The sequence below is a fragment of the Aythya marila genome, assembly GCF_965140915.1.
Source record: "Aythya marila genome assembly, chromosome: 17".
NCBI classification, from domain to species: domain Eukaryota; kingdom Metazoa; phylum Chordata; class Aves; order Anseriformes; family Anatidae; genus Aythya; species Aythya marila.
This window is the reverse complement of record NC_139058.1, coordinates 8,486,385-8,503,299: the sequence shown is the minus strand read 5'-3', so window position 1 is coordinate 8,503,299 and position 16,915 is coordinate 8,486,385. Positions and strand designations below refer to the sequence as shown.

General features: G+C 38.2%; 1 protein-coding gene across 1 annotated transcript in view; it reads right to left on the bottom strand.

Annotated features, from left to right (window-relative positions):
- SLC5A1 (solute carrier family 5 member 1) overlaps positions 1 to 3,472 on the bottom strand; it is a gene marked incomplete at its 5' end in the record, with an annotated part of 30,256 nt that extends 26,784 nt beyond the window's left edge. The window contains 2 exons of the mRNA XM_082774106.1: positions 1,138 to 1,209; positions 3,386 to 3,472. Coding sequence (XP_082630232.1) covers positions 1,138 to 1,209; positions 3,386 to 3,472 — 159 coding nt within the window. The remainder of the gene's footprint in view (positions 1 to 1,137; positions 1,210 to 3,385) is intronic.
- Between the last annotated feature and the right edge of the window lie 13,443 nt (positions 3,473 to 16,915).

The window sequence follows — 16,915 nt, the reverse complement described above, 5'->3', positions numbered from 1 at the left end:
TGCCTTGTCTCTTCCATTTTCTTTTATGTCTGCACAAAAAAGTATTCATATTCACCCTTGACAGGCAGACAGAATTGCACAAGGTTAAAACCAGCCCACTGGTTAAACTGACTGTTAAGCAAGTTTATTTTTCTTGCTAAATTTATGTGATTTATCTTATAATAGCTTGGAAAGGAGAGAAAGGAAGCTTTACTCTTTCCTCAAGCTTCCAACAGAACCTGAATTTTCTTAGATCTACTCTACCAAATGAAGACACCTTTTACTAGCACCACCCTTTAATCTTTTTATGTCATTAAAATGGCAGCCCCAAGTCCTTCTAAAAGCAGATTGGAACTTGAAGTGAAGGTGACTGAAATAGGTCTAGTTATTTGTGCAATCTACTTCAATAAAATTCCTTAAATTTTTATAGAACAAACATTTACTCTATCTCCCCCTGGATCCTGTAACTGAATCCATGTGGGTGAATCTTAAATCAAAAATCTTAGTAATATGCAAAGATACTTTTTGAGACCAAGCTCAAAAAGACAGCTCCAAATACAATGTCAGTCACACATAATATTTAAATAAATTTTAAACTACATTTTACCAATATTTTATCACAATTTTCCCAGGATTTTCTTTTTGTACTGACCAGAACTTGTTACCAAAATTGCAAACACTAAAGCAATATTGGGGAAAAAAATGAGTAACTTTTCTCAGTGATAACCTCAATATGAGTCAGTTTATTATAGTGCAGTGAAAGTACTAAATTCAAAATATTTTTATTTTTATTATTATTTAAGTGGGCTGAAAGACAAAGCATAGGATTTATCTACACTGACATCACCAATGTATCTATGTTCAAGCAAGCTGGCAACACAACCAAGACAACTCAGAGCTCAATACAATTTCCCCAACAGTTTACCCTGCCTGTCACGTGGGTTTTGTTGTGCAGTTATCACTGTATCACTGTGGCTAGAAAAAGAGTTTGAAATTGAGCAGGGTGCACCTACATGACATAGCCATCACAGTCTCCAAACTAATGTAGAAATACTCTGTATTTCTATTTCTATTATATATTTAAAGGCTAGACATACTCACATGAGGTGGATGCACATACACAAGCATCTTTCATATACACACAGTGTTTGAACTCACCGGCCACCAAACCATGTTCCGTCCAGCCAGGAAGAATCCACCTACTGTCCCTCGGTTTGTTGAGAACATAGCCTGGAAAAAAAGAGAAAGAAAAAACGATTTAATCATCTTTTAAGTATATTAGGCAAGCTATATACAGACTAATAACAAACTGCTACGACAGAGAGGTAAAATACATGGGGAAGGTAAAGTGGAAAAAATAAACAAAGTGGTTAGATAGACCAAGTTTACAATGAAGAAAACAATATAACTGAACAATGATTTCGTATCTAGGTCTATATTAACCCTTGAAGTTTCATTGCTTCACTTTTTGTTACACTACAACCAAAACCTCAAAATAAAATTAAATGTAATGATACAATTGATCACAACTAAAAGTTTAGTGTGCAAATTCAAATTTGTGTGAACACTCCATGAAAGCAATGATCCCTTTGATCCACCAAAGAAGACTGATTTTTAAGTTGCAAGTTCATGGAATTTTCTATTCTATGCAGTTTTTCTATATAGTATTATCCAACCCTAGCAGATAGCTACAAAAATCTATTTTCTTGTTGTGGTATTAACAGTGCACTCACTTCTCTCTAAAGATCAAACATAGAAGTCAGCTAAAATTTCCTTTTCACAGACTGATTTTATATTTGTCTAAGGATGGGCTTTAGAGGAAAGCTTCTTCCATTTTTCTTCATGAGCCTGATCCAAATATTGGATTCCCATTGTATCCTCTGATGGACTTCGAACAGGCAAATAAAGAAAGAAGACTCGAAGAAAATTAGCCATATCTTTTATTCTGATGCAGAAGAAAGGAAGTCTACAATAGATTTCCATTTCACTACACACAGGAGCATTTGTCCAATAAATAAAGCATTGTTGCTGGAAAGAAATGGTTCCAGGCATTACTCAGAACACAATTATCTGACCTGATACAGATCAGCCCTTTTCTGTCACAGACCTTTAATAGAAAGTTCAACTACACCAATAGACTTTCATGGAAAAGACCCCACAGACAGTTCCCTTCCATGAGACAGCAAGGTGTTCGGCTACACTGAGGATTCACATTTTATCCAATGTTTTTGACATCTACTACCACAACAAAAAGATAAAGACTGGGTTGTGCCCATTTTGTGTACACTCCAAAATTCTGGTGCTCTTCAAAACATTGCCAGACTGCTAGGGAAGAACATTGTTTTTTGTTTTTTTTTGGCAGCTGATTTTTCTGTTCTGTGCAATGGACCCCTGGGATGCTCCTGGCAAGCACAGGTTTACAGAGGGACAGTGCCTCCTCTCAGCTTGTTAATGGTCAGGCGCTCAATTTACCAGGAGTGCTTGCCCCAAGGAAAAAGAGTATGCCTCAGAATAGCAGCTTTGAAATTCAGTGACATTCCACGGTTTACAGCTTTGTAACTCATGGTACTGGCCTATTATTCCCAGACACCTCAGCACTAGGGCTATACCAATAGGATAGCATCTGCCTTTCTCCATTCATTGTGAAAGCATTGTGCTTTGTTTTAGGATTAGGCACCGAGTTTTCCCTTGCAGCCCTCAGGTATTCTGCATTGCCTGGGAGGGAGCAGGAGGCACAGCTCTGCTTAGATCACAAACAAAAAGTGATCGCTGTTTCTTGCCACCCATGAAACTCTCCCTTCCTCATAGTTTCCATGGCACTGCTCCCTGTAGTCAAGGTCCTGCTGGCAAAAAAAAAATAGCACGAAAGTAATACTGCTCTGCTGAGAGCGGTCTGTGGTCCTCAACCTGTCACACAGTCATAGCAGCAGTTTCACACCACAGACATCAACACATATTGCCCTCCTCACACAGTGACTCCACCTCCACTATTCTCCCCACAACTGTCACTTCTTGATGTTTCCTACAGCATCACCTCACACCGCCAATTCCCACTGCAGTCTCCTGCGTTCCGCAGTGCTACACCCCGACTCCCTGCTAGCCTGCTTTCTAACAGCAACCCTAGTTGGCCTGGTATTTACTGATCCAATCTCTCAGCTCCTTCCCCATATAAACCCTGCTTCTCCGCTACTTCTGTTCATCCAGTTAAACAGATGCTTCTCCAGGTCATCCTTCCCTCTCCAGTAAATACCCACATTTGCCCCACCATCTCCATATTAACTATCTCAATTAAGCACCAAGATCTTTATACAATTACACATTTGCCATTCACTGAGACATTTTCCTAGGACTCTATAAACTACCTGCTCATCAAGCACAAAAAAAGAAAAAAAAAAGCCCAACCTACCCATAGTCCCACTGCCAGGACTACCAAAAAATAGACGACAATAACAGAGATGTCCGCAGCATTGTTGATCTTTATGGTGGTTTCCATCCTGGCTGCTTCTCTGGCTTTCTTCTTCTTTCTCTCCTTATATGCTTCTTGCAGAGTTCAGGTTAATGATAAACTGCTGTCATCCCCCTACGTCTTATATAATATATAACTTCAGATTCACTTGTCTCACATGGGACACAAGTTGAACTGCTGCTTTTCCCTGGACAACGCTTCCTTCTCAAATATTGCTCCCCTGCTACAGGTGCTGCAGATTTCAGAGTTCACTCCCCTTGCCAAAGGTGCTCAGGGTTTTAACATCGACGAGCAGATGTCTAAGAAGGAATGAGCACCGAAAGGAGTGGCTTGGCTGCAATAAACCCGCATATTTACCTCACTGTGAATACTTTTTTTTTTTTTTTTTTTTTTTTTTTTTTAAGTGGTTGTACCTGTAAATCTAGTCATGGAAGACATAGTTCTTTCAGATGATGATGGTAAACAATTATCTGTGAGGAGGAGTGACTTGGCACTTGGGGAAAACCCAGGGGTCCAGGAGCTGGGACACCCTGTGTCATCTCTCAGCTCAGCAGGATTACACAATGGAGAAGCAGCCCTATGTTTCTGGGAAGGAGACAACTTGAAGCTGCTTTTATCTCTCACATGGATGCAGGTAAAGATGCATGTGAACCACGAGACTCAGATCCAGGAGCTTCCTGTGCTGAATTTCAGGGTGTTCAGACTGGGGTTTTGTGCTCTCTGAATTGTAGCTAATCAGCTTCACATTCAAATAAGTTCAAAGTTCATCGCTGCTTTGGTCTGCTCTCCCTTTATTTGTTCCTCTGACTTCAAAATAAAGCTAAGCAAAATAACTGGTCACAAGATATGGGACACACTGTTTATATACAGATCTTCACAGTCCATAATAGGGAAGCTTTCCTAAACAATGCCTGTTTGAGGTAGAAGAAATCTGAAAAATTAAGGATATTTAGAACCATAGCCACAAGTGCCAGGCATGTTTCTGAGGACATTCAAAAGTCCTGCTCTCTGCTAGAGAATCAGTGTTCATTCGCAGCTGCCTTTTGGGATTAAAGTGTGTGGTGTGTTACTTGGAGTCACACTGAGCAGAACAAGCAGTACAGTACATAGAAAACACAGCGGGTTTGATTGATCTTGAAGTGCTTATTTCCTCAGGAGTTGAAATTGAGGTCTGGCAATCTGTTGGCAACAAATTTTTCTCAGGTGAACTAACCTTCTGTAATTGTGGCTAATAAAGGGCATCAAAGTCTTAGAAGCTGTAATATTTCCATTAAGAACAAACTTAAAATATTACTATTGTTTGATCTTCGGTACTCATAAAACAATCCTGTACTCTGACAGTTTAGGCTTCCCTCCCAAAACACCTTCTTCAGTTTGTCCTGCAGGTCTGTGAAATGTTAGCTATAAAGCCAACAGAGAAAAAAATTAACCCTGGAAGCTGCTGAGCATCCAGAACTCTCATTAGCTGCAACCTTCCCTACTGTGTATTTCAGAGGAGGAAAAAAAAAAAAAAAAGGACTTATTTACTAACCTTAATTATCAGGAAACAGTTTGCCTTAGATAGGCTGTAGATGGCTCTTCTTTACAAAGATTGCCAGATTCTTGTGTGTCCTTGCAACTAATAAGTTTGATTTTCAGGAATTTCATTTCTGCTTCAATCTACAGAGGTAAAGGAAATAAAATATTAGACAGGAGCTTATCTACAGTAACATATCCTGTGTTCTCATCCAGACCTCTGCAAAAAAAAGAGCTCAGAGAGGCTAGGAAACATTACAGCTTCCTGTCCATAGATCCTAGTGTGGTTATATCGAGACTCCAAGGCGTGAAACAGTAGTAGAGATTAAATGTCTAAAAAATGGCAATCATGCAACTCCATTCATTACATAGAGTGGAACCATTGACTTAATTCTGTTTTCTTTCTGAAGGCCACAAACACAAACTAAACATTCTCTACAGGAGTACTAAAAAGGGCTGGCAGCTTTGCCAAAGCTCTTAATATCTGGTCTCCACATCCTCATATCTGCAGTCCAAAGAGAATCCTAGAAGCATTATACTCAGCAGATTACTGGTGTACTAAATGAATCACTTCATGAATTGAATGCATATAAATGGTCTCTGAAAGGTCAGCCAAGTTTCCAGACTTGAAAAAGGCTGAACCTAGCCTTGTATTAAAGCTTTTGGAAGATAAGCATGAGTGTACCTCCTGATGTGAAGCACAACCTTTGCATCAGGAGGCAACGATTTCTTTTTCTCTCACCCAGACTAGCAACATGCTTCAGTGGGTGTGTTCATCATACTGAAGTATCTGGTCAACTACAGGGCTCCAGTACTGGACAAAATGACAAAATCATTGATATACTGTGGAAATTTCTCTACTCTGTTGTGAGCCAGGTCAACTCATTTAAGAGGGGTTTTAACTGGAGCGAGAATAACAATGTGTCTAAGTAGCATAACATAGGTATCCAAGTCTACAGTGATTATTCTCCTCTGACCAAGTCTGACAACGTTAGCATATCATGAATATCTCCATTCATACCTGAATAGACAAAACAGACAAAGGATGAAAGCAAAAACCATGTAGTAAATTGTTCAAAATCACATACCAGATCACTGATGGAGCCTGAATTGAATTAATTTATAGATTTATAGAAGTCTTAGGTTGCCTCTATGCAAACAGTTACATATGTCACTTCCTCCAAAAACTTAATGTGTTTTTCATGACCAATATTGTTTCTGTCTAGTACCATACTGGCAACAAATGTTCTGCTTGTGGGTTGCTTGCGAAAAACTGTATCACAAAGGCTTGAAATAGCTGCCACCCTCTGATCACAATGTCAGAATTCCAGCTCCCATGTAAGTCTTCCTCCTGATGATGGCAAATGATAAAGCAAAGAGTGAAACAAACAAACCACAAAGAGAACAATGCATTAGTATGCAAACTACCTCCCACAGAGGAACTAACATTCCTCCAAAGTTCGTTATAAAACAAGATTTCTTTTGGGGATGCTCCTCTGAAATGCTAGTTTATACAACAGTTAGCCTGTACAATTGATAAAGGACAAAAACAGATAACAATTTTACATTGTAAATGGTCACATACTATGTTAGCAAAGTCTCTCCCCCTCCTTTGCTGGTTTCCTAGCCACATCCTATAAACACGGTGAGAAAAGAGATCATACTTGCAAGTGGACAACTGCATATGATATTTTGCTTTCAGCAAAGTTTTCCTAAGATGGTCCTAATAATACAGTACAGCAGAGCAGGAGACAGGAGCATTATTTAGTACTTTTTTGATGCACAAGACCGTTTTCTATTTGTGCAATCTTCCTTAAATGAGCAAAATTTGGATCTAATTAGAAGAATTACTCACAGAAGGATGACAACGATATTGGAAGCAAAAAAAGTAGAATCCATAAAAGAGGAATTGCTAACAAGGAAAAAAAGATTCCAACTCCAGTAGTGAGGTGTAGCTAACAGTAGGAACACAGTTCCCTTGCTAAAAGGATACCAGAAAGGTCATTCATTCTATTCCTATTCATTAAAGGATCAGATCAAGAAACATAAAATTAAAAAAAAAGTGTTTTTGAAAAAAATAAAACGAATGGTATTTCTGGACCAATTTTCTGCTGAGCATCTCTATTGAGAAGAAATATCAGAGGACATAAAAATAAATTTATATGCAGATAGCTCAAGAGAATTGAAGTAGATATAGTCAGTCCTTCAGCAAGTGATTAAATTATCTCTGTGTGATCACGAAATATGCCCAGCCCTGTGGTATCATTGCCAATGTTATCAAAGCAACAGTCCAAGGACTGTACTCCTCCTACAAGATAACAAATAAGTTAACTTGATTTTATTTTTATTTTATCAATGCTTTATTCATTTTTATAATTCAGGCCATCAATGCAGGAGAGTTAATGGCATGAGATGCATTTCACATTTCCCTTTGGACTATTATATTTGAATAAAATCCTTAGGAGATTAAAAAATCCTCCTCAGAACCAATGCAGGCTGTCACCAGATTTAGCCACGTGACAGCTGGGCAGATAGTTCCCCACAAGCAACTTCTTAATTGAGTAGCACTCTCATAAAACAGAAGTACAACTTTTATCTCAGGAACTGTGTAACACAACATTATTCTCAGGATCCAATTCCTCTTATTTGGTCTATGTTAGAAGCTCATTAATCCTTCTTGTGAGCTTCCTACCTGTCCCCTAAAACAACATTTTGTGAGAGACACAAGCTGTTTTACCATTTTTACTCTAGCTAAAATTAAAGAGTAGAAAAAATTATCTAGACTGCCCACACAATCATGGCCACAACTCTCACGAACATTTTTGCCACTTGTGTTTCAGACATGCCTAGGAACAACCACGCCTCCATTCCATAAAATGCAGGAAAGAAATGAACAGGGGATGAGCTGTTGAGGCCTTTTCTACTGAAATCATTCTCCAGTTGTTCAAGTGACCTAATGAAAACCCTGGTTATTCATACTCCATTTTGCTTGAAATAAATGTAATCACTCTTGAGCAACAGATAACTTCAGCTTTTGTAGATATGTTTTGATTTCCCTTGAGGAATAACAAATACATTATTATTTATTGTATATGACAGGTTAATTTGATTAAAGAAATCCAAGTGTGGGGGGAAAATATCATAATCTACTAGTGTAATAGCCTCATATATTATATGTGTGTATGAGTGTGTATGTGTGTATATATATATATATATATATATATATATATATAAAAAGCTACATCACTTTGTTCTACAGGGTTCCTAGTGCTCAAGCACTCTTCAGTTAAGCTTGTTTGTACAATGTTTGGTCAGGAAATTAAATGAGGAAAAGATCTGATTAATATGTTCCCACTGTACAAAATGCATCATGAAGGTTCTGGAAAATTGGTAAAAACAGAAAACATAGTGGGCAAGAACCCAGAAGAAACATTATTTTAGGATTTTGAACCAAAAGACATGGTATTCATATTTGCAACAAATCAATTGATTGCTTAAACAGCAAAAGATTATCAGAAACAGGGAACAGTAAGATGTGCAGACATCTTTTGGTCAGACTGAGTTCTGACAGAATCTCAAGCAGAACAAAGAGGACAAATGTTTTCTCTCAATTTCAAAGTTCTGTGGAAAGCAGCATTAAAGATATTAATTTCTAATCCAGAATGACACAAGAGGCTTATGGCTAAGCAAGTTAAATAACTCAATGGCTAGGACAAAGTTATCACTCAACTAATATTTGAAGCTTTGATTTAGATTACTAACTCAGAATATATATTTTTGCTAGCATATTCTTTTTATTCCAATCATAACTATATAAGGGGAAATGGTTTTATACTAAAAGAGGGCAGATTCAGATTAGATGTCAGGAGGAAATTATTTACTGTTAGGGGGGTGAGGCACTGGCACAGGCTGCCCAAAGAAGCTGTGGCTGCCCCATCCCTGGAGGTGTTCAAGGCCAGGCTGTATGGGGCTTTGAGCAACCTGGTGTGGTGGGTGGCATCCCTGCCCATGGTAGGGGGGTGGAACTCAGTGGTTTTTAAGGTCCCTTCTAACCCAAGCCATTTTATGATAATTTTAACTTGACATCTCTGATGTTTTAACTCGACATCTTGAGTTTAGTGATAGTCTAGTAAACAATCAAATTCAGGTAGCTATATGTATTCTGTTCAAAGTACTTCACACAAAGCCTTCTGATACTTCTGATAGCTGTCAGTCACTGCAAAATTCTGTCACTACTAAAACTGCAACCTCAATATATATAAATTTTATAATCTTGTTTTGACTGCCAAGACAGATATGAAGATTTATTAAAGTGACATAATTTAAAAGATTTATCATTTAAATCTCCTCTACAATATGAAATACCTATCTGATGCAGTCTTTGGGTAGATTTTAATCATCATTTTGAAGAAAGCAGAACATTTCTAGAAGGGATTTTAGTTTGTGGACCTCCCAGGTTAACAGTTTTATATATTAGATCTAAACAGGTATTATTTCTGTCTGTGGTGTATGTGCATACCAATACATACAATGTTTATTTATGTGAGGATTTAGCTGCGTATATAAGACAGTGCATGACGACAGTGATGATGGGTGTGGGTATTTCTGTGAATCTGACTGAGACATGAGTTGGTCACTTACATTTTTATGAGTGTTTGATGATACCAGCACATAAAAAAATTCTTCATCTTTACAGGTGATGTAAAATTTGCTACCTTGCATCCTGCTGTAAGGAGATGAACAAGAATGTCAGACAAACTGATGATTGGATGTAACAAACTATTCAAACTCTTCAAACTATCCAACTCTTGCTGAAACAAATCTGCTCTTCCAGTTTGGGCACTGCTAAATCCCTAGGGTAGACAGATTGCGGATGTTTCAGACATAGTTAAAATTGTGCTGAGAGAGCTTTTAATTTGAAACAGTGCTTAAAGGCAATAGTCAATAAGACATTAGCATTCTCAAGGTTATTGACACTTGCCTTCTTTGTTAAAGGGAAGAGAACACAGGGGCTGATTACCACCTAAAGAATGCTCAGGCACAAGAAGGAAAATATTTAGGAATACACTGGCTTCAAAAGCCGTATCTTTCCTGTTATCTGACAACTCAAAACACCCAGAAAGCCTGACTAACTGGATGAGCAGGTATTCCCCAGACCGCTACAGAATACAGAGAATAGAAGTGATACTCAGTTATGGATGTTCTCCATTAGGAGAAATCTTCCTCAGGGAACAAATGTCCTGAAGCTGTTGTATGCATTCCTGAACCATACATCCCAGGATCGGCACAACAGAAATAAAAACCTAGCCATACATCTTTCTCCCTTTCTCCTCAGCAGTGTTGGGCTCTTGCTCTATGATGCTTGTATTTATCAAAAATTGAATGTTTTTATCAAAAATAGTCATTACAGTAATATTTTCATTCATTCAATCCACTGCACAGTCTGCAGCTGAAATCTTAAATACATCTTTTGTACCATATATCAAATTATTCAGTTCAATAATGTTAAGTAGAAACATGAATATAACCACCTACAGGCAAATTATGCCAATACTGAAAGAAGGGGAGAGAGAAAATCTTTTTTTTTTTCCTCCTAAAAGCCCAGAGTTTTTCCCCAAGGTTGTCATATTATATCTATTAGATCTAACATTTCAAGTTTTGCCGTTTGTAGCCAGAGATGAAAACAAAGTGGAAAATCAATAAGAGCATACTAAGGCTTTTAGCATCAAGATGCATCAACTTCACTTATTACCCAAGCAACACTGCTGAAAGAAAAAACTCCAATGGCCTTCAATAGTCTTTGACAGCCCCTTTAACTGCCAGAAACCTCAAGACTCAGCATCATCGGTAATGAATACATGGAAGAGGCCCTAACTAAATCCACCTAACTCAGCAGCGATACTTATTCTATTACTTATACTTGTGGCAATAATTACCATGTTTTTAACATCATCATCACTTGTGTCAGTAATCCTATTCCCAAGAAGCCTGCTACACCTAACACAGTATGTAAAATCCATATATGACAATCCATCAGAAACAAGGATCGATGAATAAATTCATGATAACCTAGGACATACTAAAGATTGTTAATGTGAACTGGGTGGTAACTGGGCAAGGAAGTGAAGTACTGATGACAGGTTCTCTACATATGCTTACAGCAATATGTTTGTTAGCTTTAAACTAGTCTTTACTTTCACAATATTTCAGGTGTGGAACTTGTGATTGAGGTGCTGTTGCAAAGTGCAGTACACTATGTTTAAGAAGGGTGTGTAAAATTTGGAACATTTCTAATTGTCAGTTAAGAAGTTTCATATCTTCAGGATGTTGCTTTACTGGAAACTTTGCTGAGGACATTAAGACTTACCTATGTAGATCAGGTTGAGTACCAGAGTCACCCCAGATAAGAATGTAGCTTCCATTGCGATCCAAACACATCCAGAGGGGCTACATAACATTGTGAGTACAAGCTCACAATCTCCTCTCAGTGATTAGTCCCAGAATAGCAAGATCTGCTTATGCAAAAGAAGTGTAAATGTTTTAGGAACATCAGGTAAAGATCACTGATAGAATGAGAGATTAACATTCCAGGACATTCTGGGTGTAGTGCTGAAGGGTCAACTAAGAACTTGAGTTTCCATTTGTGCTCACAGATAAAATTTGATCTGAATGTTTTAGAGAGTAAGCAAACCACAAATCTATATAAATAATATGTTGAAGATTTTGTGCTGGAAAACACATATGTAGCTTTTGGGAATTCTTTTGTCATCTAGAAACATTCATTTTTATATTCATTTATATGTTGCAACTTAGAAAAATTCTAAGAGATTTCCTGCATTATCAGTAATAGGATTATCTCTAAGAAGCTGAGTCTCCTAACATAAGAGGCTACTTTCACATGTTCATTCATTACAAATTACCTTTCTTGGTACTTTTATATATCCTTGTTCTTAGAGATCACAAGGGGTAGAGAACACTAATTGTTCTGCACAATCACAGGACACAACTGATTAAGAGTGGCTATTATTTTACTACTTGTTAATAATTCATTAGAAGTCCGGAACAACTGGCAGCAATAGAAGGGTGACTCCTTTCACCGTGTAAAGGCTCTTTTCATCATGATTGGATGCTTCAATGAATCTGAACATGTTACTTTAAACCATGTCAAAACTAAGCAGTGACCCCATAAGGTCCAGTGGTTTGACAGAAAAAGTATAACTCTTGTCAGTGAGAATCAAGAAAAGCTGTGGCCAACTGTGAAGATAATTCTCTCCAGCTGGGGCAAGCTACAAGAAAGCTTACCACTAGCACCTGTGCATGCCTTCATACCAATGGGTCAAGAAACTTCCACTTGGCTCATGTCACTTCTGAAACTGCAACAGTAGGTTTAAAGCCCCAAACTGCCTGAAAACAGAACAATGGCAGTCACAGGTGCCAAGGCTTCCCTTCTCACTGTTTAGTGCCAGCATTGCCAAATCATCAATAACATAAGCAATGTCTCTCCCGCTCCAAAATCCTCTTTCCACTCAGTTTCCATACATTTGAAGAACAATCACATAATCATGATGCTCTAGTCAGAGCGAGACACTGCATACACTGAGAAATTGAAGCCCTTCAACTTTGACTTGCTTGTCTTGTCAGCATCTAAAGAAAGCTGCAGTTGTGCAGCCTTCTCCACCCACTGCACCTCCCTGTCTGCCTTTTTTTCACTAGGCATATTCCATGATAAGCAGGAACTTGTGTTCTCAGCAAAGGGAGTCTGCATGCATATCTGTTGCTTGCTTTCAGAGGAAAAGAGCCATTTATGGGTGAGCTCCTAAGCAGTTCGATGCTGCTTTTTGCTACAGCATGGCAAATGGTGTTTGGGGATGATAGGTCAAAAATGGCACAGTATTCAGGCACACATGAAACACAAGTGTCCTCATAGCAGCCCAGTGTTTTTTCCTGATGTTGAACTTGAAGGAGACTAATCTCAAAGAATAAACTTCTCCACAAACTTCCACATTTTTTATTTCATAGGGGGACACTCGATATCAAGATGCAGCACATTTGGGTGTATCCTTTAGTACACCATGCTATCAGCTAGTATAAATAGTATAAATATGACATCTGTGCTGTCAGACATGTAAAGCTGTGATACTGTGTTTACACGCATGAGCCGCATCAGACTTGAGCTGCTAGCAATCCAGCCTTCCCACAGATCCAACTTACAAGACAAACAATGCTTTATTTAGATATTAAGGCACAATTTTCTCAGTACTTTGGCCAACTTGTTGCTGCAACAGTAATTTCTGCTACTGAAATTGACTGTGTATCCCTGGAAAGTTTCAGAATTCTCCATATTTGAAGAGGAACACGTCCTCCCATAAGCCATTTCCAGGCACACAAAGGAACAAAAAGGTGACTGGGAACAGCTATTGCAGATTTACCAAGGGAAAACTATGCCTGATAAATCCAACTTCCTTCTACAATAAAATAATTGGTTTTGTGAACATGGAGTAGCAGGTTTTTGCCATTGTTGTAGTCAAATTGGGGCCGTATGGACTGGATGAGTGAGCAAAAGGGTAGGTGAAAAACTGGCTGCACCATTAGGCTCAAAGGCCAATGGTTCAAAGTCTAAGCAGGTTGCAGGTTGTATCAGGGTCAATATTGTTTAACACCATCAGTAACCTGGGCTTGCTGATGGAATAGAATGCACCTTCTTCAAGTTCACAGAAGACATTAAGTTAAAGAGACCAATTCACGCACTGGAAGTCAGGGCTGCCATTCAGAGAGATCTCATCCAGCTGCACGAATAGGTCAACAAGAACCTTGTGAAATTCAGCACAAGCAAACACAAGTCCTGCACCTGGGAGAAAAAATCACCATAAAACAAGCTAAAGGATCATAGTGAAAACCAAACTCAATATGAGTCTGCAAATGCAACATTTCTTGGCTAGGGCTAAGGACATAAAAGGTTCCATTAGCGAAAGCACAGCTGGCAGACTGATGGAAGCAAACCCTGCTTCATTCTTGTGAGACAGCACCTTGAACACTGCGTCCAGTTTGGGACCTTTCTGCACCAAAGAAATGCTGATAAATTGAGAGAGTACATTGAAAGGTCACTGAAATATTTAAGTGCTTGGACTGCATGATGCATGTAGAAAAACTGAGGGATCTGAATTTGTTTAGCCTCAAGAGGCTTTGGGAGGGAAATTGAATTGTTGTCATCAAATATCTAAAGGGCAGTTACAGGTAAGACAGAACCACTCTTCTCAGAGGTACACAGTGAAAGGACAAGATACGATGGTCACAGACTGCAGCAGGAGAAGTTATGACTTAATATACATGGAAAAAACAATCAGTGTGAGTGGTTAAGGCCTGAAACAGGTTGCCTAAAAAGACTGAGAAATCTCTATTCTTGAAGATTTTCCAACAGTTGATTGGACAAGGCCCTGCGCAATCTGATCTAACTTCAAAGTTCAGCCTGTTCTTCATGATCTCTGGAGGCCCAGTTCAAGCTAAATTATGTTATCTGGAGATCTCTGATACGGTGTTTCCTGTTCTTCAAAGACCACCCTACTACACAAGGCTGTTTTGCAGGCTTATCCCTACATTCACATAGGTTGTCAAAGGCTCACAAACCAGAGTTTTGACGCAGATTCTCACAATTACACCACTAAAAAAAGTCATCAGTGTCATATGCTCATTTCTTAATACTCACTCACTGCCAAATCCTTGAAGTTGCTATCAGGGAAAGTCCTATAAAACCCAAGAAAAAGCAGGGTATACTCCAGTGCTACTATTTCATTGTGACTTATCTGAACAGAAACTGCATGAGAGCTAACTGAAACTACATTAGAGCTGTGGGGGCAAAGTCTGGAAGCACCCAGTCACCATTTGTTCAGTTCTCATATAGACCTCTCTTTGGAGCCACAGGTATGGTGCCTGAATAAAGTCTGAGCAAAGCTACAATGGACTTCAATTGACTATAGTTGATTTATTGTATTAAACTCTAGATGACTTGGAGCCTGAGGTTATAAATCACGTTTTTTTGCTAGCTTTACCCCAATATGGTAAAATCAACACTTTTTTTTCCCCAGACAACGTTAATTCTCCTCTCAAAAAGGATGGTTCAAAATCAATGGAACAGCTGAGAGTAAAGAGCAGTAATGACTTTGACTTCCTGATCTTCAAGCTGAACAAAGGTAGCCACCACATATGAGTAACACAAGCCAGCTTTGGGGTCCTGACTATCCATGGTCCTGGATGGCATTTCAGAAGTGGCAACTGTTTAGACCAGGCAAAAATTAAGCCAGATTCACTCCCCTCCTCATTTTTTGCTAGAAATATTTCTCAGAACACAAGCACAGTGAAAGTTTGCCACAGAGTGCCTGTGTGGCTACGATGAATTCTTCACAAAAAATTATCATGTGCTTTGAAGAATATTAAAAAAATAATTAATCCAATATAATTACCAGAAAGAGAAAGATGAAGAAATCAGCTTCTAGACTTTAAGATCAAATTGAGATTGACCAAAAGACAAAAATTTTAAAAAGCTATAACCACATTGTGTTAGCTAATTATAATGGAATAGAAAATGGATATTAAAGGGGATATTAAATCCATAAGTCAAATTTAAAATGATTTCAGTATCAAAACTTAAAACAATAGAAAATACTTTCCCATTCTCCTTCCCAAGTCTAGTTTTTATTTTCATATTTCATATTTTTATTTTCATATTCCAGAAAGACTCCTGGGAAAAGTAGACCTGTTTTTTCTTTGCTTGGCAAAGGCTTGCTTTCAATGTGAGTCATAATATTCAATAACATGAGCAGGATAACCAGGTGCTCAATGTATTATCAACATGAGAGAAGAAAACATGCCCAGTCCCACATTCTCATTACTCTGTCTGTACTTAGAGCTCGGTGAATTATAATTTCTCATTTCACCTTTTCATTCTCCAGTTATGTCATTTCCATTAGCTAGGAGACTGCAAGGCTATTTCATATAGGTTTCATGGCACTAATGGAGAAAGTAGATGTTAATAGCTAATATTTGTTTCTTATGAATTATGCTTCTAGAGCTTAATGGCTTATGTTTCCCTGGCAACAAACACATCATGTGCTTTTTAATAAGGTTTGCATGTGTGCTGTGTACAGGGCTATGCCAGAGATTCCAGCTGACAAGGTTTCTAAAACATTATGAATTACCCTTTGACAATGCAAGGACCACAACGGTAATTTGGCAGAAGACTGAGAGCCTTCCCTAGTGTTTATAAAATTGCTCAAACTGCAGTCTCCTGCTTTTAGAATCTGCAAGATTCACACTGCACGTAAGTCAGTGATCGGTCTTTCTTCCATCAAACGGAAACATTGTGTGACTAACCTCACTTATTTTACATCATTGTGATTCCATTAAATTCCTGGTTATCCACCTAAATGTCCTACAGTGAAAAAAAAAGCAGGATTATAGTCCTGGAATTAAGTTTAGCCAGTAAGTTTGCACTTTGCTTTACCTTGAAGAAATCAGAGAAAAAACAAGCTGCTGATTTTGTTTCATATTTTCCTACAGAACAACATGTTGCAGGAAATAGGCTGCAGTCTCTTTCTTCCAGAACTTTCAACATGCTTTGGCAAATCTAAAGATCACAAGAGGTTATCCCACATCCACAACAAAGCATATGTAAAACTACATAAACCATACCGATGAAAAATCATTCTTCTGATGAATATGCATAGGCATTACTAACTCACATGTCTGAAGCCAGCAGAGATCACTAAGTTGCCACTCTTAAGTGCATCTAACATCCTATTTCGTAAGAAATATAAATCCTCCCCTTGCAAACCTGAAAAGAAAAAGAAAAATGGACTAGGAGTTCATAGTGCCAGAAAATTCTGCTTCTTGGTAAGATTTTGAACTATCTCATAACATTATTTTGAAGTGGTAATTGCACATATTTTCAGATTTTCCTCT